This window comes from Gigantopelta aegis, chromosome 11 (genome assembly GCF_016097555.1).
Source record: "Gigantopelta aegis isolate Gae_Host chromosome 11, Gae_host_genome, whole genome shotgun sequence".
In the NCBI taxonomy this organism is placed as follows: domain Eukaryota; kingdom Metazoa; phylum Mollusca; class Gastropoda; order Neomphalida; family Peltospiridae; genus Gigantopelta; species Gigantopelta aegis.
The window spans coordinates 31,385,202-31,406,319 of NC_054709.1; the positions used below are offsets into that span (position 1 = coordinate 31,385,202).

At 38.8% G+C, this 21,118-nt stretch overlaps 1 protein-coding gene across 1 annotated transcript; it reads right to left on the reverse strand.

Moving 5' to 3' along the window:
* Nucleotides 1–4,577: 4,577 nt before the first annotated feature.
* On the reverse strand, nt 4,578–20,754 carry LOC121384953 (serine-rich adhesin for platelets-like). The gene is made up of 3 exons (XM_041515446.1): nt 20,499–20,754; nt 16,180–18,544; nt 4,578–5,007 (listed from the first exon to the last, which is right to left on the reverse strand). Exons 1-3 carry the CDS (start codon nt 20,739–20,741, stop codon nt 4,835–4,837), a joined length of 2,781 nt encoding a protein of 926 aa, XP_041371380.1. The 5' UTR covers nt 20,742–20,754; the 3' UTR covers nt 4,578–4,834.
* Nucleotides 20,755–21,118: the final 364 nt, after the last annotated feature.

The following is a 21,118-nucleotide window of genomic DNA, read 5'->3' on the forward strand; positions in this document are numbered from 1 at the left end:
TGAATTGTAATAAAACTGCCCTAACGTTTAATAAACTAGCTGACTTGAATTGTAATAAAACTATTACAATTCAGGGCAGTTTTATTACAATTCAAGGCAGGTATTACAATTCAGGGCACTACAACACCCCCCCCCCCCCCCCCCCCCCCCCCCCCCCCCCCCCACACACACACATACACTTTCCAATTTCAACAGAAATCAATAAGAGTAACTGGACACGCAGAAATTGACGGAAGTAAACAGGACTGAGCGAAATGATATTTGTTAACGTGCCAGCGAGGTAGATAAAGTCTTTGAACAACACCTGGGGCAGGTGAGTTGAAACAAACAACACAGCACTGGATACCTGATGTTGGCGGAATATGAAGATTATCCTTCTCCAACACACCGGGGATTAACGACATAGCCTACTCATCGGACTACTTCCTAGAATGGGATGTATTGATACGCGGTAAGGAAACAAGGCTATGTAAACAAAGCCCCGATACATACGTTTATGTTCTACACAGTCGTTATACATATTGTCAAAATACATTATATTTATTATATAGTTCATAATATGATAACAAGAATGTTATCTAATAATACAAAAAAACCCCAACAACATCCCTGCCCCCACCCCCCCCAGCAACAACACCCCCCCCCTAAAAAAAACAAAAAAACAAACCCATCCACACACACAAAAAAAAACCCCCAACAACAAACCACTCTAGGGATAGGTGATGGATCTGACCTCCCCTCCCTCCCAGCCCCCGCCTGGTTACACCCAGGTTCGGGATATGATTGGCACTTTTCGATTAACAACCTGAATAAACCTTTCCTGTGGTTCCTAGGGTAACCTTTCCGCCTGACCTCCTTGGGTCTAAATTTAACTAAATCAGCTATTAATATAATTTATAAATAATTTAATATAGATTAGCCCATCAAAATTTTGCGCCATTTATATCAAAATTGTTAGATAGCATAGCTATTAATTGTAAAATTTATTTATAGGCGCAGTAAAAAATTTAAACTCCTCTCCCCTATTTATGTTTTGGACTTCATGAAAATTTATAAATTATCTATTTAAGTAATTCTTGTCCCCGAGTCAAACCACCGATCATATCGGAGGTCGGACTCGGGATCGGCGTGTTCGAAACCCTAGTGGTATATGAGCACGTAAAACCAGTTACCTACCTACAAATCACCCACCTCCCGCAAAAAGCCCCCCCCCCCCCCCCCCCCCCACAACTAAGAATAATCTCTCGACAACAGACAATGTTAACCCCAAGATAGCTGGCTTGTATTGGTTTTTCCCAGGGCTGCAAGTGGTCGGGACGTATCCCAGTGGTAAAGAGCTCGCTCGATGCTCTGTCGGTCCCTGTCGATATACAGATTGGTAAATGTTTGTGTTTCCGACAGTGAACCACGATTGGTATTTCAAAGACCGCGGTATGTGCTATCTCGTCTGTGGGATAGTGCATATAAAAATCCCTTGCTACTAACGGAAAAATGTAGCGGGTTTCCTCTCTCAGAGATTAATAAATCAGTGTGCTCTAGTGGTACTCTTCAGAGAAAACCAGTTGCATTTTTCAATTAGCAGCATATACACTTTTCCCACAGACAGAACAGCACGTACCACAACCTTTCATATACAAATCGTGGAGGATGGTTGGAACAGGAAGAAATTATATTTTTATATACTAGTAAATAAAATTTACAAACCAAAATCGATATGTTTTTAATATTTATTTCAGCATAATACAAAATTTTAGCAAATTTACAAAGCCATTATAACAGTACGAATCAAAATATAAAAATACTTAATATAAAATGTATAAAATTGAATGTACAATATCATTTCTATTTACAGCTTCATGATTACACTGCATTTACAAAAGTAACAAAATATAACAAACAATATAGTATGACTCGACCAAACCCTCAACACAATATGTGGCAGGAAACAGTTTCTCTGACATACGCAAGAACAGTAGTGTTCGTGTAGAGCTCCACTTCCGGTTTTCGTTAAGTCCTAAACGTCTACGTATGGGTTGGGTTTTTTGGTTGGTTGTTCGTATTTAAGACTGAACTTTTAATAGATCTTAAATTCTGCGCCTGTAACATCCATCCAATAAAAACACATACATAACCTACACTAAATGCCAATTATACATCTTTCTAAACAAATGCTTTTCATTCAAGAATATAAAATGAATTTTACAAAGTAAACACAAATCCATTGATAAATAATTCATATGCATGTTAAAAAATACAAATCGAGGTTACAAAAATATAAAAATAAATATCTGTTGTCGTTTGTGGACAAATACTGACATTCTAGAGAAATTGGAAAATAATAGAAAAGGATATAACAAATATTGACATTCTAGAGAAATTATAAAATAATAGAAAAGGATATAACAAATACTGACATTCTAGAGAAATTGGAATATAATAGAAAAGGATATAACAAATACTGACATTCTAGAGAAATTGGAAAATAATAGAAAAGGATATGACAAATACTGACATTCTAGAGAAATTGGAAAATAATTTTAAAAAAAGATATAACAAATATTGACATTCTAGAGAAATTAGAAAATAATAAAAAGGATATGACAAATACTGACATTCTAGAGAAATTGGAAAATAATAAAAAAGATATGACAAATACTGACATTCTAGAGAAATTGGAAAATAATTAAAAAAAAAGATATAACAAATATTGACATTCTAGAGAAATTAGAAAATAATAGAAAAGATATGACAAATACTGACATTCTAGAGAAATTGGAAAATAATAAAAAAGATATGACAAATACTGACATTCTAGAGAAATGGAAAAAAAAGAAGAAAAAAGATATGACAAATACCGACATTCTAGAGAAATTGGAAAATAATAAAAAAAGATATGACAAATACTGACATTCTAGAGAAATTGGAAAGTAATAAAAAAAAGATATGTCAAATACTGACATTCTAGAGAAATTAGAAAATAATATAAAAAAAGATAATATTTCTGGATGTATTGAAAAAAATGAACGTCCACCAGCTGGACTGAGATCCGTTTCCTGTTGACAAAAGTAAGGCACTCTTTCATACAGAATATGATAACATAAAATAACTGTTTCGTACCTTAGGCATAATCATGAAAAGGAATTATTTTCTTTTTTAAAATAAGATTATTGAAAAGAACTAAGCCGTATACAGAACAATAAATAGTTAATACAAGAACTTTGTCAAAACAGAAATGAAATTATTCTGTTTCATAACAATATTAAATGAACTGAACACATTCGTACTGGAACATATTAATATGAACTACCTAGTACCTGAATTGCATTAATGAAGGGAACTATTTTGTTACAGGATTTCGACTATATTAATAAACACATAATAACAATGAACCGTGATTCATTCGAATTAGGAATACATTACAATTAAATAATGTTTTTAATAACTGGAATTCATATATTAATAAAATTATGGTAGTCCGCACATCGATTGTTTTAATAAAAAGAACCTGTTAAATTTTGGGACTATAATGCTATAATATTAGTAGCAATTAATTCTTTCCTACACAGATACTTTTTTGTACATAAAAAAAACAACTTCACAGTAGAGCTATCATAATTGTACATCATAGTGGTTTTAAAAAAATAATAAAGGAAATTTAATTATAACCACATACACGTGCATAAAGAAACCTAGAACTAAACTAAGTTATAAATATATTATTTTATCTAGCTGTACAACATAATACACACATCAAATACAGCACATCGGAATACCGCAAATCACATATTTACTGCGCTATGGCATTCCAATATAATGACATCAAACAAAATGCTGTATCTTAAATATCGTAATCATAAAAAATAAAACACATCAGTAATACAATAATACACCAAAACGCGTGAACTGTTCTGATGCGAAAATAACCTTATATTAGTAGGTCAAATCATATGCGAGCATGTCTTTAATTTGTTTCTCGCATATAATTCAACGATTTATAGTCGAGCTTTTTAATTTTTATGGAGCTTTACCGAACCGTCTGGTGGAAAGGTTTAGTTGTTTTTTGTGTACTCCCTTTCCCTAATTTCATTTTACACCAGCGACGCCCAGCGTTTCCTTCATAGTTTCCTGGGGAAGATAATTATTGGGCTAGTTTAGAATTTCACGAGTTTTTTTCGTTATGTGATGAATAAAAAATAACTCACTTCTTAATCCAATACTACTTTAGCTAAATGCTGGTATCCATGCAGTTGACTGATATTTCCTTTTCCAAATTCACCCAGGACCGTAACTAGAGGAGGTCACCCCTCCCTTTTTTCGACAAAATACGAAAAAAAAGTACCCTTTTAGTTTTAAAAGAGCCCTTTTGTTGTAGTTGGATAATATATTTGAGAGGCGGATCCAGAAAATCCATTTTGGGATTGGGGGGGGGGGGGGGGGCAATGACACGTGGCGGAATGCCAATGGAAATTTGGGGAAGGTTTGGAGGGGATCGTAAACAAATGAAAATTAATATATAACAAAAATGATAACTGTCTAGATCCACCTCTGTATTTTAAAATTATTTTGCCCTGCATAATTTGTTTTACTGCCCCCCCCCCCCCCCCCCACCCGTATTTACGTGCAGGTCCGGTCCTGCCGCTATTGAGAATAGCAAAACATGCTCCATACATTCTTATTTCAGCACATTTTGTTTTGTTGTCTGTTTGTCTTTTCGTTAGTGCGATGAACAACTCGAGTTGTTGAGATTTGCTTTCTAAATGTACAGCTGACATTATTGTTGTCTTAGCAAGAGTATCAGTAACACGTAGCTGAATGTCGGCGAGTGTTTTGTGTTTTACTTTCTGGTGCAGTCGACGTTCAGCGCCCAGTCGCAGACGCCCTCGCTAGGGTTCCAGAGGGTCCCGTGGGGACAGAAGAACCTGTAGGGAATGCCCCAGCTGCAGATGAAGAACGCCCGACAGTCAGACAGATCGGCGTAATACCCGAACAGACCGGAACAGGCGTTAGCTGCAATGAAAGAACATAGAGAATAGAATAGCAAGGTTCGTATTGTGAAAAGCAAATCAGGGCTAGTGCTTATAAATTGAGGATATTTCATGTTTTTTGTCAAATATGATTTATATCTCATCGAATGAAGTTTGCAATCATATGACACGAGTCGCACTTATGCGACGAGTATGACATGATTGCAAACTTCACGAGATGAGATATAAATCATATTTGACAAAAAACATTAAATTTTCAATTTATTATATAACTTTTGGCAATTTACCTTTATTTTTAAAATGCCAGCAGCAAAATAGTTCCGGCTTTCTTACAGTGAAGATAACACTTTCTACAATGACGATAAAACCTTTTAGAGTGAAATAGTGAAATGTTCACTCTAAAATGTGTTATCGTCACTTAGTGACTGAAAACACTTTTATTTCACTGATATTTTAAGATATTTCACTAAATGTTATATAATAAACCTGTTTAATGTCTAGACTCCCACCATTAATGAACTCACATAATAGAATACATTTTATATGGCGTTGTCATAACGTTGAAATCTGACTCTATTAGTCTCGAGTCTAGACTTCCTCCTTTAATGACCTCACATACATATGATCTTTGATGTGCTAGTCGTGTTGCACTGACTGGAGCGAGAAATAGCGCAATGGGCCCACCGACGAGGATCGATCCCACCCTCTTGTTTATATTAAGAATGAAAATTAGGTAAAACAAAGGTGTAAGGAGCTGTGAGGAAAGTACAATACAATACAAAAATCAAAGTAAAACTTGGTATACAAATTAAAATGTTTTAAAAACTTTATAATTAATTTAAAAAGATTCCAAAATATATCGTTTCTAGTGGACTTGTGACGATTATACTCCACCAAAATGTGACGCAGTCGGTGTACACCGATAGTGTTTATGCTGAGGAACAGGATCCTTTAAAATAAATGAATACGTCAGATGTGTGTATCGGACGCGAGCGCGGTACAAGACGACTTCATCATTCATGCACCACTTGTAGGAGGACTGCCACTCCCTAGGACTGACATGACATGAAGCTTGTTCGCGATGACACCGTTCCAACCATCTTGCAAAGTCGAAAATATATATTGGTTAATCTGTTATATAAAATCACTGTAGGGTATACGAATACTGCAACGAGCCAAATTCAAAGCATATTTGGCAGCAAAATCTGACTTTATATTGCCCCCGAGGCCAACAATGTAATATATTTGGATCACACGAATCTTTGATCTCTTCCAGGGCTTTCATGATTGATTGCCCGAATCCAGCAATATGATGGAAATTATTGTGTCTTATGGAAAAACGATAACAGAAGCAAGGTAATTCACATCCCATGATACGGCTGTATAAACAGGAATGTAATCACGGTACCCATCTTGAATTTGGTGCAAAACAAAATGTTGGTTAAATCAACGTTGGAAACTAATAAAACCAGCTTAATGTAAAGGAAAAACATGTTTTATTTAACGACGTACTCAACACATTTTATTTATGGTTATATGACATCAGACCACACAGCTACTGAGAGAGGAAACCCGCTTTCACCACTACATGGGTTACTCTTTTCGATTAGCAGCAAGGGATCTTTTATATGCACCATCCCACAGACAGGATAGTACATAACACGGCCTTTGTTACACCAGTTGTGGAGCAATGGCTGGAACGACGCTTAATGTGAAGACCAAATGTTCGGATGGCAGTCAGTCGTGCATCAAACAACGTTATATATTTGTTATCAAACACCGCGTTATTATCAGGATAATTTGGTAATGATTTAATCTAAGAAGCATACTGCAGAGAAAGAGTGAGTGCTCCGCAAGGTTTAATGGGTAGGTGTAAACCACTTGCACCGACCAGTGATCCATAACTGGTTCAACAAAGGCCTGCCTGTGGGAAGCGCAAATAAAAGATCCCTTGCTGCCTGTCGAAAAAAGAGTAGCATATGTGGCGACAGCGGGTTTCCTCTTAAAAACAGTGTCAAAATGACCATGTGTTTGACGTCCAATAGCTGATGATAAGATAAAAAAAATCAATGTGCTCTAGTGGCGTCGTTAAATAAAACAAACTTTACATACTGCAGAGAAAGGTTTGCACATCTAGCACCCAAACTACATCAACGTACAAGCTCTCCCCAGGAGATGTTCTGAAAGCACCAAGACCCAAGTCCCTGGTTGTATATAGGATCTAGCATCAACAAGTAAGACGTCCGTGCTGATTCATACACAATGTCATAGGCATGTTTTGATAAATCTAGATATCCATACAGGTCTGGGGCCTAATTCACAAAGGTATCTTAGGCTCTGCTGGACAACAAAGCATCCTCTTTGCAAGTCTTTTTGCATTTCACTGCTAAATCACAAAGTTGCGAGAGTTTAGTGAATTAGGCCCTTGCTTCGTAAGGTCTCCACGAGTACCCCAGTACTCGGGCACGGGCCGATCCTATAAAGACTGAGCCCGTTCACAGCACTTGGTACCCGTACAAGGAAAAGCACTCTCATTTTATTATTATTTTTATTTTTTTACGTCATTTTGCCATAATATAACATATTATGCTTGTAGCCGGTTACGTTATAGGGCTATGGGAATGTGTGGCATGCAATACAATGGCATGAGTTCATCGATTTGACAGCCATGTTCAGCGCTGGAATTAAGATGCATAATGCTATTTTATTTTATTCCTTAGTCTCATTATCATCTAGGGTAAGTGTCGGGTACTCTGGTCTGGGTCGAGTTTGACCCTCGAGTACTCGAGTCCAATACTGTGGACTCGTGGAGGCACTACAAGTTCTTCCCATTCAGTTATCGCAATAACGTTTAAAACATTGAGGGCCTTCAAGCCGTCTTTTTAACATATTTTAAATGGGGCACAAAAGCTAGCCTCCTATCAAATATAACCCCCAGAAATTTGGTCTCGTCGACAACTGCAATCGGATTTTTGTCCTGATCTAAATAGTGACCTCTTTTTCTGGCAGATTGTATTTGACTTTGGGAATCGAAATCCACTGTCAGTTGCCCATAGTTAACGACACAGCACGAAAACACACATCGGCTCAGGAATGTCCCATTAATATAATACAATGTTTAAATATAAGGAAAGGGGGCTCTAAACTAATGTAGCAGTGTGTATTAATATACAATAATGTTTAAATACAAGGAAAGGGAGCTCCAAACTAATGTAGCAGTTTGTATTAATATACAATAATGTTTAAATACAAGGAAAGGGAGCTCCAAACTAATGTAGCAGTGTGTATTAATATACAGTAATGTTTAAATATAAGGAAAGGGGGCTCTAAACTAATGTAGCAGTGTGTATTAATATACAGTAAAGTTTAAATACAAGGAAAGGCGGCTCTAAACTAATGTAGCAGTTTGTATTAATATACAGTAATGTTTAAATACAAGGAAAGAGGGCTCTAAACTAATGTAGCAGTGTGTATTAATATACAGTAATGTTTAACTACAAGGAAAGAGGGCTCCAAACTAATGTAGCAGTTTGTATTAATATACAGTAATGTTTAAATACAAGGAAAGGGGGCTCCACACTAATGTAGCAGTTTGTATTAATATACAGCAATGTTTAGATACATGGAAAGGGAGCTCCAAACTAATGTAGCAGTTTGTATTACTATACAGCAATGTTTAGATACAAGGAAAGGGAGCTCCAAACTAATGTAGCAGTTTGTATTACTATACAGCAATGTTTAGATACAAGGAAAGGGAGCTCCACACTAATGTAGCAGTTTGTATTACTATACAGCAATGTTTAGATACAAGGAAAGGGAGCTCCACACTAATGTAGCAGTTTGTATTACTATACAGCAATGTTTAGATACAAGGAAAGGGAGCTCCACACTAATGTAGCAGTGTGTATTAATATACAGCAATGTTTAAATACAAGGAAAGGGGGCTCCACACTAATGTAGCAGTGTGTATTAATATACAGTAATGTTTAAATACAAGGAAAGAGGGCTCCAAACTAATGTAGCAGTTTATATTAAAAGTATAGCAATGTTTAAATACAAGGAAAGGGGGCTCCACACTAATGTAGCAGTTTGTATTAATATACAGCAATGTTTAAATACAAGGAAAGGGGGCTCCAAACTAATGTAGCAGTTTGTATTAATAGTACAGCAATGTTTAAATACAAGGAAAGGGGGCTCCAACACTAATGTAGCAGTTTGTATTAATAGTATAGCAATGTTTAAATACAAGGAAAGGGGGCTCCAAACTAATGTTTAGATACAAGGAAAGGTGGCTCCACACTAATGTAGCAGTTTGTATTAATATACAGCTATGTTTAGATACAAGGAAAGGGGGCTCCACACTAATGTAGCAGTTTGTATTAATATATAGCAATGTTTAAATACAAGGAAAGGGGGCTCCACATTAATGTAGCAGTGTGTATTAATATACAGTAATGTTTAAATACAAGGAAAGAGGGCTCCAAACTAATGTAGCAGTTTGTATTAATAGTATAGCAATGTTTAAATACAAGGAAAGGGGGCTCCACACTAATGTAGCAGTTTGTATTAATAGTATAGCAATGTTTAGATACAAGGAAAGGGGGCTCCACACTAATGTAGCAGTGTGTATTAATATACAGCAATGTTTAGATACAAGGAAAGGGAGCTCCAAACTAATGTAGCAGTGTGTATTAATATACAGTAATGTTTAAATACAAGGAAAGGGGGCTCTAAACTAATGTAGCAGTTTGTATTAATAGTATAGCAATGTTTAAATACAAGGAAAGGGGGCTCCACACTAATGTAGCAGTTTGTATTAATATACAGCTATGTTTAGATACAAGGAAAGGGGGCTCCAAACTAATGTAGCAGTTTGTATTAATATACAGCAATGTTTAACTACAAGGAAAGAGGGCTCCAAACCAATGTAGCAGTTTGTATTAATATACAACAATGTTTAACTACAAGGAAAGAGGGCTCCAAACTAATGTAGCAGTTTGTATTAATATACAGCAATGTTTAAATACAAGGAAAGGGAGCTCCAAACTAATGTAGCAGTGTGTATTAATATACAGCAATGTTTAAATACAAGGAAAGGGAGCTCCAAACTAATGTAGCAGTTTGTATTAATATACAGCAATGTTTAGATACAAGGAAAGGGAGCTCCAAACTAATGTAGCAGTTTGTATTACTATACAGCAATGTTTAGATACAAGGAAAGGGAGTTCCAAAATAATGTAGCAGTTTGTATTACTATACAGCAATGTTTAGATACAAGGAAAGGGAGCTCCACACTAATGTAGCAGTGTATTAATATACAGCAATGTTTAGATACAAGGAAAGGGAGCTCCACACTAATGTAGCAGTGTGTATTAATATACAGCAATGTTTAAATACAAGGAAAGGGAGCTCCACACTAATGTAGCAGTGTGTATTAATGTACAGTAATGTTTAAATACAAGGAAAGAGGGCTCCACACTAATGTAGCAGTGTGTATTAATATACAGCAATGTTTAAATACAAGGAAAGGGAGCTCCACACTAATGTAGCAGTGTGTATTAATGTACAGTAATGTTTAAATACAAGGAAAGAGGGCTCCACACTAATGTAGCAGTGTGTATTAATGTACAGGAATGTTTAAATACAAGGAAAGGGAGCTCCACACTAATGTAGCAGTGTGTATTAATATACAGCAATGTTTAAATACAAGGAAAGGGAGCTCCACACTAATGTAGCAGTGTGTATTAATATACAGCAATGTTTAAATACAAGGAAAGGGAGCTCCACACTAATGTTTAGATACAAGGAAAGGGGGCTCCACACTAATGTAGCAGTGTGTATTAATATACAGTAATGTTTAAATACAAGGAAAGAGGGCTCCAAACTAATGTAGCAGTTTGTATTAATAGTATAGCAATGTTTAAATACAAGGAAAGGGGGCTCCACACTAATGTAGCAGTTTGTATTAATAGTATAGCAATGTTTAAATACAAGGAAAGGGGGCTCCACACTAATGTAGCAGTTTGTATTAATATACAGCAATGTTTAACTACAAGGAAAGGGGGCTCCAAACTAATGTAGCAGTTTGTATTAATATACAGCAATGTTTAACTACAAGGAAAGAGGGCTCCAAACCAATGTAGCAGTTTGTATTAATATACAGCAATGTTTAGATACAAGGAAAGGGAGCTCCAAACTAATGTAGCAGTTTGTATTAATATACAGTAATGTTTAGATACAAGGAAAGGGAGCTCCAAACTAATGTAGCAGTGTGTATTAATATACAGCAATGTTTAGATACAAGGAAAGGGAGCTCCAAACTAATGTAGCAGTTTGTATTAATATACAGCAATGTTTAGAATACAAGGAAAGGGAAACGCAAAAGGGTACAAATGGGTTATAACTCCGATTTTATGTTTCCTACCGGTTCATGCTTTGTGAATATAAGGTCATTGCATGTCCCAAACACATTCCCACGGTTATATTCGATAAAACGCAGCTACTGTACAATAAAGTTCCAAAATGTGAATATTCGTAAAAACGCAGCAACGTGCAAACCAGGTCACCACTGCACGTGCCTTGTCTGCACGTGTATTAATATACAGCAATGACAGTATACAAGGAAGGGTGGGCTGCCAAACTAATGTAGCAGACAGTATTACAATACAGCACATGCCACGTCTCAGTGAACCGCAGAGAAACAATGCCATCGGCCGACTAGACGCAGGCGAATCCAGAACGGCCGTTGCCAGGGCATTCCATGTGTCCCCAAGCACCATCTCCAGACTGTGGGACCGTTACCAGCAACATGGATCAACACGTGACCTCCCTAGATCCGGTCGACCACGGGTCACTACCCCCGGGCAGGACCGCTACATCCGGGTACGCCACCTTCGGGAACGATTGACTACTGCCACCTCCACAGCCGCAGCAATACCAGGTTTGCGCAGGATATCCGACCAGACCGTACGGAACCGCCTACGTGAGGTAGGAATTCGTGCCAGATATGTTTAGATACAAGGAAAGGGGGCTCCACACTAATGTAGCAGTTTGTATTAATAGTATAGCAATGTTTAAATACAAGGAAAGGGGGCTCCACACTAATGTAGCAGTTTGTATTAATAGTATAGCAATGTTTAAATACAAGGAAAGGGGGCTCCACACTAATGTAGCAGTTTGTATTAATAGTATAGCAATGTTTAGATACAAGGAAAGGGGGCTCCAAACTAATGTAGCAGTTTGTATTAATAGTATAGCAATGTTTAGATACAAGGAAAGGGGGCTCCACACTAATGTAGCAGTTTGTATTAATAGTATAGCAATGTTTAGATACAAGGAAAGGGGGCTCCACACTAATGTAGCAGTGTATTAATGTACAGCAATGTTTAAATACAAGGAAAGGGAGCTCCACACTAATGTAGCAGTGTGTATAGCAATGTTTAAATACAAGGAAAGGGAGCTCCACACTAATGTAGCAGTGTGTATTAATGTATGTTTAAATACAAGGAAAGGGAGCTCCACACTAATGTTTAGATACAAGGAAAGGGGGCTCCACACTAATGTAGCAGTGTGTATTAATATACAGTAATGTTTAAATACAAGGAAAGAGGGCTCCAAACTAATGTAGCAGTTTGTATTAATAGTATAGCAATGTTTAAATACAAGGAAAGGGGGCTCCACACTAATGTAGCAGTTTGTATTAATAGTATAGCAATGTTTAAATACAAGGAAAGGGGGCTCCACACTAATGTAGCAGTTTGTATTAATATACAGCAATGTTTAACTACAAGGAAAGAGGGCTCCAAACCAATGTAGCAGTTTGTATTAATATACAACAATGTTTAACTACAAGGAAAGAGGGCTCCAAACCAATGTAGCAGTTTGTATTAATATACAGCAATGTTTAGATACAAGGAAAGGGAGCTCCAAACTAATGTAGCAGTTTGTATTAATATACAGTAATGTTTAGATACAAGGAAAGGGAGCTCCAAACTAATGTAGCAGTGTGTATTAATATACAGCAATGTTTAGATACAAGGAAAGGGAGCTCCAAACTAATGTAGCAGTTTGTATTACTATACAGCAATGTTTAGATATACTCTTCAAAAAAAGAAACGCAAAAGGGTACAAATGGGTTATAACTCCGATTTTATGTTTCCTACCGGTTCATGCTTTGTGAATATAAGGTCATTGCATGTCCCAAACACATTCCCACGGTTATATTCGATAAAACGCAGCTACTGTACAATAAAGTTCCAAAATGTGAATATTCGTAAAAACGCAGCCACGTGCAAACCATGTCACCACTGCACGTGCCTTGTCTGCACGTGCAACATGAACACCGACAGTATAAAAGTGCAGGGTGTTCGCTTGCCTGGCCTCTGTATCTGGCCGACAGTTGACAATCCAGGACATGCCACGTCTCAGTGAACCGCAGAGAAACAATGCCATCGGCCGACTAGACGCAGGCGAATCCAGAACGGCCGTTGCCAGGGCATTCCATGTGTCCCCAAGCACCATCTCCAGACTGTGGGACCGTTACCAGCAACATGGATCAACACGTGACCTCCCTAGATCCGGTCGACCACGGGTCACTACCCCCGGGCAGGACCGCTACATCCGGGTACGCCACCTTCGGGAACGATTGACTACTGCCATCCACAGCCGCAGCAATACCAGGTTTGCGCAGGATATCCGACCAGACCGTACCGCCTACGTGAGGTAGGAAGGAAAGGGAGCTCCACACTAATGGAGACAGTAGCAGTGTTTATCCGACGTCAATGGAAGATGTCGCGTGTATAGCGTCGTGGTGAACGTTATGCGGCAAATGTTTAGATACAAGGAAAGGGAAGCTCCACGTGCCAAACTATCGTTCCAGTGTTTAAATACAAGGAAAGGGAGCTCCACACTAATGTAGCAGTGTGTATTAATATTTATAGCAATGTTTTAGATAGCGACAACCACAGCCCCAAACTAATGCCACCATCCCCCGGGACGTCATCCGTACTCTGGTTGCTTTTGCCAGGCAGATACAAGGAACCCGGTATGGACTCCAGGGGACCTTGGTGGTGTGTCCACACAATAGTGAATGTGAACAAGCAGTTTGTATTAATATACAGTAATGTTTAGATACAAGGAAAGGGAGCTCCACACTAATGTAGCAGTGTGTATTAATATATAGCAATGTTTAAATACAAGGAAAGGGAGCTCCACACTAATGTAGCAGTGTGTATTAATATATAGCAATGTTTAAATACAAGGAAAGGGAGCTCCACACTAATGTAGCAGTGTGTATTAATATACAGCAATGTTTAAATACAAGGAAAGGGGGCTCCACACTAATGTAGCAGTGTGTATTAATATATAGCAATGTTTAAATACAAGGAAAGGGGCTCCACACTAATGTAGCAGTTTGTATTAATATATAGCAATGTTTAAATACAAGGAAAGGGGGCTCCACACTAATGTAGCAGTGTGTATTAATATACAGCAATGTTTAAATACAAGGAAAGGGGGCTCCACACTAATGTAGCAGTGTGTATTAATATATAGCAATGTTTAAATACAAGGAAAGGGAGCTCCACACTAATGTAGCAGTGTGTATTAATGTATTAATGTTTAAATACAGCTAATAATGTTTAACTACAAGGAAAGGGAGCTCCACACTAATGTAGCAGTGTGTATTAATGTACAGTAATGTTTAAATACAAGGAAAGAGGGCTCCAAACTAATGTAGCAGTTTGTATTAATATACAGTAATATTTAGATACAAGGAAAGGGAGCTCCACACTTATGTAGCAGTTTGTATTAATATACAGTAATGTTTAGATACAAGGAAAGGGAGCTCCACACTAATGTAGCAGTGTGTATTAATATACAGTAATGTTTAAATAAAAGGAAAGAGGGCTCCAAACTAATGTAGCAGTTTGTATTAATATACAGTAATGTTTAGATACAAGGAAAGGGAGCTCCAAACTAATGTAGCAGTGTGTATTAATATACAGTAATGTTTAGATACAAGGAAAGGGAGCTCCAAACTAATGTAGCAGTGTGTATTAATATACAGTAATGTTTAGATACAAGGAAAGGGAGCTCCAAACTAATGTAGCAGTTTGTATTAATATACAGTAATGTTTAGATACAAGGAAAGGGAGCTCCAAACTAATGTAGCAGTGTGTATTAATATAAAGCAATTTTTAAATTCCAAAGGATGTAACGATGCTCCCTATTAAAAATTCACTCCCACCCAACCTACGCCCACTCCCGAGATGGCGGTTTAAGACAGAGAAGACTTCCACTCACCTTCGTTCTTGTAGATGCTATGCGCGAGATGGTTGTTCAAGACAGACTTCCACTCACCTTCGTTCTTGTAGATGCTATGCGCGAGATGGTTGTTCAAGACAGAGACTTCCACTCACCGTCGTTCTTGTAGATTCTATATGCGAGATGATTGTTTAATACAGAGGAGGGTCCACTCACCTTCGTTCTTGTTGATGCTATGTGCGAGATGGTTGTTCAAGACAGACTTCCACTCACCGTCGTTCTTGTAGATTCTATATGCGAGATGATTGTTTAATACAGAGGAGGGTCCACTCACCTTCGTTCTTGTTGATGCTATGTGCGAGATGGTTGTTCAAGACAGACTTCACTCACCGTCGTTCTTGTAGATTCTATATGCGAGATGATTGTTTAATACAGAGGAGGGTCCACTCACCTTCGTTCTTGTTGATGCTATGTGCGAGATGGTTGTTCAAGACAGACTTCCACTCACCGTCGTTCTTGTAGATTCTATATGCGAGATGATTGTTTAATACAGAGGAGGGTCCACTCACCTTCGTTCTTGTTGATGCTATATGTGAGATGGTTGTTCAAGACAGAGGAGGGTCCTCTCACCTTCGTTCTTGTTGATGCTATGTGCGAGATGGTTGTTCAAGACAGACTTCCACTCACCGTCGTTCTTGTAGATTCTATATGCGAGATGATTGTTTAATACAGAGGAGGGTCCACTCACCTTCGTTCTTGTTGATGCTATATGTGAGATGGTTGTTCAAGACAGAGGAGGATCCACTCACCTTCGTTCTTGTTGATGCTATATGTGAGATGGTTGTTTAATACAGAGGAGGGTCCACTCACCTTCGTTCTTGTAGGTGCTATGTACGAGATGATTGTTTAAGACAGAGGAGGATCCACTCACCTTCGTTCTTGTAGATGCTATGTGCGGGAGGTTTTTCCGCGACTACCGTCTGCTGCTTGATTCCTAGAGATGCCAGATTGTTGAGATGCGACGTCTGGTCAAACCTGTTCCTACTGACGCCGCTGTCCATTCCGTACCAGTTATGACCGGATTTCACCCAGTTGGAACCAGATTTCACCGCGTTGATCCTGCCGTATCCCGGGTTGTAGAACTGGTTCTGTGGAACACTGCCTCTGTTGTAAGGACCTTCCTGAGGAATTCTCCACATGGACGGTTCTGGGTAAGAGATGAAAGGGTTTCTGAACTGAGGAGGTCTCGGGGTTTCTTTACGGACTGGTCGAGGTGTGTTCGGCTTGATCATAAACAGAGAATCGGCCGGCTTCTGGTATTTCTGGAAGTCGGAAATATCGTATGGTTTTTCAGGGTTCGGTTTAAACAGCCTCTCGAGAACCGGATCTTCGGCTGTAGACGTCGGCGTGGATGTTGATGTGGTTGTGGATGTTAATGTAGTTGTGGGTGTTGACGTGGTTGTGGATGGTGACATGGTTGACGACGTGGCGAACTGCTTGTCGAAGAGTTCGTGACTCCGCTCGTTGTATGCCTTATCAAGCACTTCCCTCGTCTTCTTATACAGCTTGTTGTAGTGGTCGATACTTGAGATCACGTTCGAACTCGCATCGAGCTCCGAATCATCTTTATTATGTTCCTTAAACTCTCCTGTCTTGAAGTCGCGCTTTTCTCCATGAGCCCCATCACTCTTCGTCATGTCTCTCTGTTCTTCTCCAAGTCCCTCTGATTTGACGTCGCGTTGTTCCCCAATGTGGAAATAGTTGTCCTTCTGAACGTGGTAGTAAGGGATTTTGTTTATCGTGCCATCTGTGTTGATGCTGTTCAACGAATCGTCCTTATTGACGGTATTCAAGCCTTCGTCCGTATTGACCGCATTCAAGCTTTCGTCCGGGTTAACGAACTGACTGCTCGCCGCGAAGTCTTTCTCAGTCTGGGAGATTAGGTCGGACAGCGACTTTGTTGCATACTGCACGGCGTTCATGTCGTAGGGGGCGTCCTGCGTGTCGTAGTAAGGGTAGGTCAGATTCGTCCTCTCCGCCAGGTCAAAAGTATCATTGATCAGCTTCAGGAACTGTTCTATCGGCGACAAAGTCGTCTGGATTGCGTCTACTAAATCCGTTAATGTTTCTGTTGTGGGCAGGGTGAACAGATCTCCAGGTTGTACAGAAGGTAGTGGCGTAGTTCCTGCCCCTTCAGTCGTTGAATCGTCACTGAAATTGTTTCTATGAATATTCAACAGGTGGCCTAGCAAGTTGTATTCGGTTGTGTCGTCCATCAAGGTTGTCGTTGCGTGACTTGTGGCGTTAACAATGACAGCTGTGACGTCACTTCCTGTCTCAAATGAAGAGTCGGTGGAATATTCAAAGCTGCTGGAAGCACGAGATGATGTCTCACTTTCTTCCGTAGAGTCGACTTCCTGCTCGGGTATTTGCGTACTTCTGTCGACAGTTACTCTCGTGCTTTCAGTACTAAACTCCTTGTTCGAAGTAGTGTATTCGCTTTCCATTTCCACTGATTCATAGTCATCTACAATGATCGGTGACGTCGTTGTTTCGATTTCGTTCTCGGTCGTCAGGTTCAAAACCAATTCCTGCTTAGGCTCTTCCGTAGTATATGCAGTCGGCTCTATTTCTTCCATACCGACAATATCAGATTCGTTCAACGAACTAGATTCATCAACAATGCGCTGTAGATTTTCGGTTTCGTTCAGCGAGCTAGCTTCAACAAAGCGCTGCAGATTTTCTGAAATTACGTTTTTTGTTTTCGACAGCAGATCCTGCGACAGGGTCTGTATCTGGACTGTTTCGGTGATGTTCTCCAAAGACTTGGTCTGGTTTAGACGTTCTTCTGTCCTATTTTCGTATGTTGTGGTTGTCGCGTATGACGAGGTGGTCGATTCTTTATCCATGCTGGTAGTTGATTCGGTAGATTCCGTTGTTGTATTTTCTTGATCCAGGGTCATCGTTTGGCTGATCGACTCCTCGGTTGTATAGCTAGCACTGGGAGACACAGATGGTCCTGCAGTGGCAGACGAGATTTCCATGGTAACAGTCTCCGAGTCGACAGTACTCTCTGTGACGCCTGTTGTAGTGCTAGTCATCGTTTCTACAGTACTGTGTCTGTCCGTCACCGGTGGTCGTGCAGGTGTTGTGTAATCGAGGCTAGACTCGTCAGAGTTGTCGTTCCTGCTACTTTCTGTGTTGAATTGTGGCGAGAGGGTTTCGTCGGACATGATAACGGTGTATTTGACGGGTCTCTCCGTGGGGTCCACGGTGCTGCTGTCGTCTGCACGGACCTGGATGAAAGCATGAATAAAATGAACGAATGAAGAAGAAGGAGGAAATGTTTTATTTAACGACGCACTCAACACATTTTATTTATGGTAATATGGCGTCGGACATATGGTTAAGGACCACACAGATATTGAGAGAGGAAACCTACTGTCGCCACTTCATGGGCTACTCTTTTCGATTAGCAGTAAAGGATCTTATATATGCACTATCCCACAGACAGGATAGCATATACCCCAGCCTTTGATGTACCAGTCGTGGTGCACTGGCTGGAGCGAGAAATATCCCAATGAGCCCACTGACGGGGATCGATCCTAAACCGACCGCGCATCAAGCGAGCGCGAATGAATGAATAAGTGAACGAATGAATGGAATTTGAAGTTTGTTTTGTTTAACGACACCACTAGAGCACACTAACTTATTAATCATGAGCTATTGGATGTCAAACATTTGGTAATTTTGACAAAGTCTTAGAGAGGAAACCCGCTACATTTTTCCATTAGTTGCAAGGGATCTTTTATTTACACCATCCTAGACAGGATAGGACATACCACGGCCTTTGATATACCAATCGTGGTGCACTGGATTTGACGAGAAATAGCCCAATGGGACCCACCGATGGGAATCGACCCTAGACCGACCACTTTACCACTGGACTACGTCCTGCCCCACAAATGAATGAATATTTAACAACACCCCAGAACAAAATACACATCTGCTATGAGAATATGTTGATCAACAGGAACACAAACAATTCTAATATCATCAATAAGACACAATGTAAACAGGTTTGAAAAATGAACAAGTGAATAAATATTTAAGGCAACACACCATCATTTGTCGTGTCGCTACTTGTAGCAGATTAAAATACATTATTCTAATATGGTTTTTAAAATACTTTTTTTTGATGATTACATGTAGATTGACCTCAGTAGTATTTAAGTAACCAATTGTTTTGAAGTTACTTGTTATATGAAATACTAACTGATAACAACTGTGGATGTGGTATAGTACCGCTTGCATAACAGCAACACGAGGAGGTGATCAGGCATGAGGGCTGTTAACTGAAAAATTTCGTGTTCTATGTTGATTTTTTTTACACGGTACTTGTCACATGATAGCACTCCCTAAAATTAGTAGTTACATGACCCTCCCGATAGTGTTGTATTTTTCACATAATATATTCTGACATTGAACAAGTAATTAATGGTGGTGTGTAACCTTAACATCTCTGCACAAATACACATCATCTGAGAATATGTCGATCAAGACAAACACAACAATTCTAAAATCATCGATAAAACAAAGTGTAAACAGGTTTGAAAAATGAATGGATCTTTCATGACACCCCAGCACATCGGCTATTTGATTATTTATATTAAAAACAAAAATGATATAATTATGTAAAACCAGTGTAAAGAGCTGTGGGGGAAAAGTACAATATAATACAAAACTCAAGAGATACATTCATGACAGAACTGGGTGTCAAAGATAAGTAACATAAGTATATGAATATGATTATTTACATTAAAAATAAAAATATATAAGCATGTGAGAAATAGGTGTAAAAGTTTAAACACCCCCCCCCCCCCCCCCCCCCCAAACTGTCAGGAAAAATACTATAGATAATTTAAAAAAAAACCAAATGAATGCCAAGAGAATCTTGTCTAACTCCACTTAATCTCAGTCATACCGAGGATGATACTTAAAAAAAAAGAGGTAAAACGAGAGAGAGAGAGAGAGAGAGAGAGAGAGAGAGAGAGAGAGAGAGAGAGAGAGAGAGAGAGAGAGAGAGAGAGAAGGAAAAGCGCGTTAAAAGTGAACCTTGTCTAACGCCACAGCCACAATGTTCATATCGAGGAGGAAGACTTTTAAAAAACAAAGAGAGGGTGAAAAAAAAAAAAAAAAAAAAAAAAAAAAAAAGGAAAGAAAAGAAAAAAGAAGGCGTTAAAAGTGAACCTTGTCCAACTCAATGTAATCTCCAGTGGGTATCATCTTGAGGACAGCTTCACTGTCTTCGTCCATCCGTCGCTCCTCGACCGACAACGCCATGTTGGACTTCAGCGCTTTCACCTTCTCTATGAGTGCGGGACTGACCGTTTCCACCTTGTTGTCCTGCTCGTCTGTTCCCTTGTCCTGTTTGGTCTTCTGCTTGATGCCGGCCATTGCCCGGTCTCGTACTGGGGTAATCAGTTCGTCCATTTTTTTCTGAAGGTCAACTGAAAATGTACCAAAAAAAATCCCTTTTATATTTAGTGAATAAATTAATAAATGAATGTTTAAAGAGACATTCCTGAGTTTGCTGCACTTTTTAAGATGTTATCCACCAACAGAGATTTTCTAGCGATTGTAATGAATGAATGAATGAATGAATGAATGAATGTTTAACAACACCCCAGCACGAAAAATACATCGGCTATTGGGTGTCAAACTATGGTAATGCAAATAAATAAAGTGATAATCAACATCAATATAAAAATTCAAGGTTTAAACAAAAACAGTGTAAAGAACTGTACAAAAACACAAATATCACAGAATTTTACGGATACTGAATTTTACTCAAAACTTCAATTTTGTGC

Coding starts and splice junctions, on each gene's coding strand:
- LOC121384953 (XM_041515446.1), bottom strand. CDS start 20,741: ATGGACGAACTGATTACCCCAGTACGAGACCGGGCAATGGCCGGCATC. Junction 18,545..20,498: donor ATTACATTGAGTTGGACAAG/GTTCACTTTTAA, acceptor GCTTTCATCCAG/GTCCGTGCAGACGACAGCAG. Junction 5,008..16,179: donor TAGCATCTACAAGAACGAAG/GTGAGTGGATCC, acceptor CTTTCATTGCAG/CTAACGCCTGTTCCGGTCTG.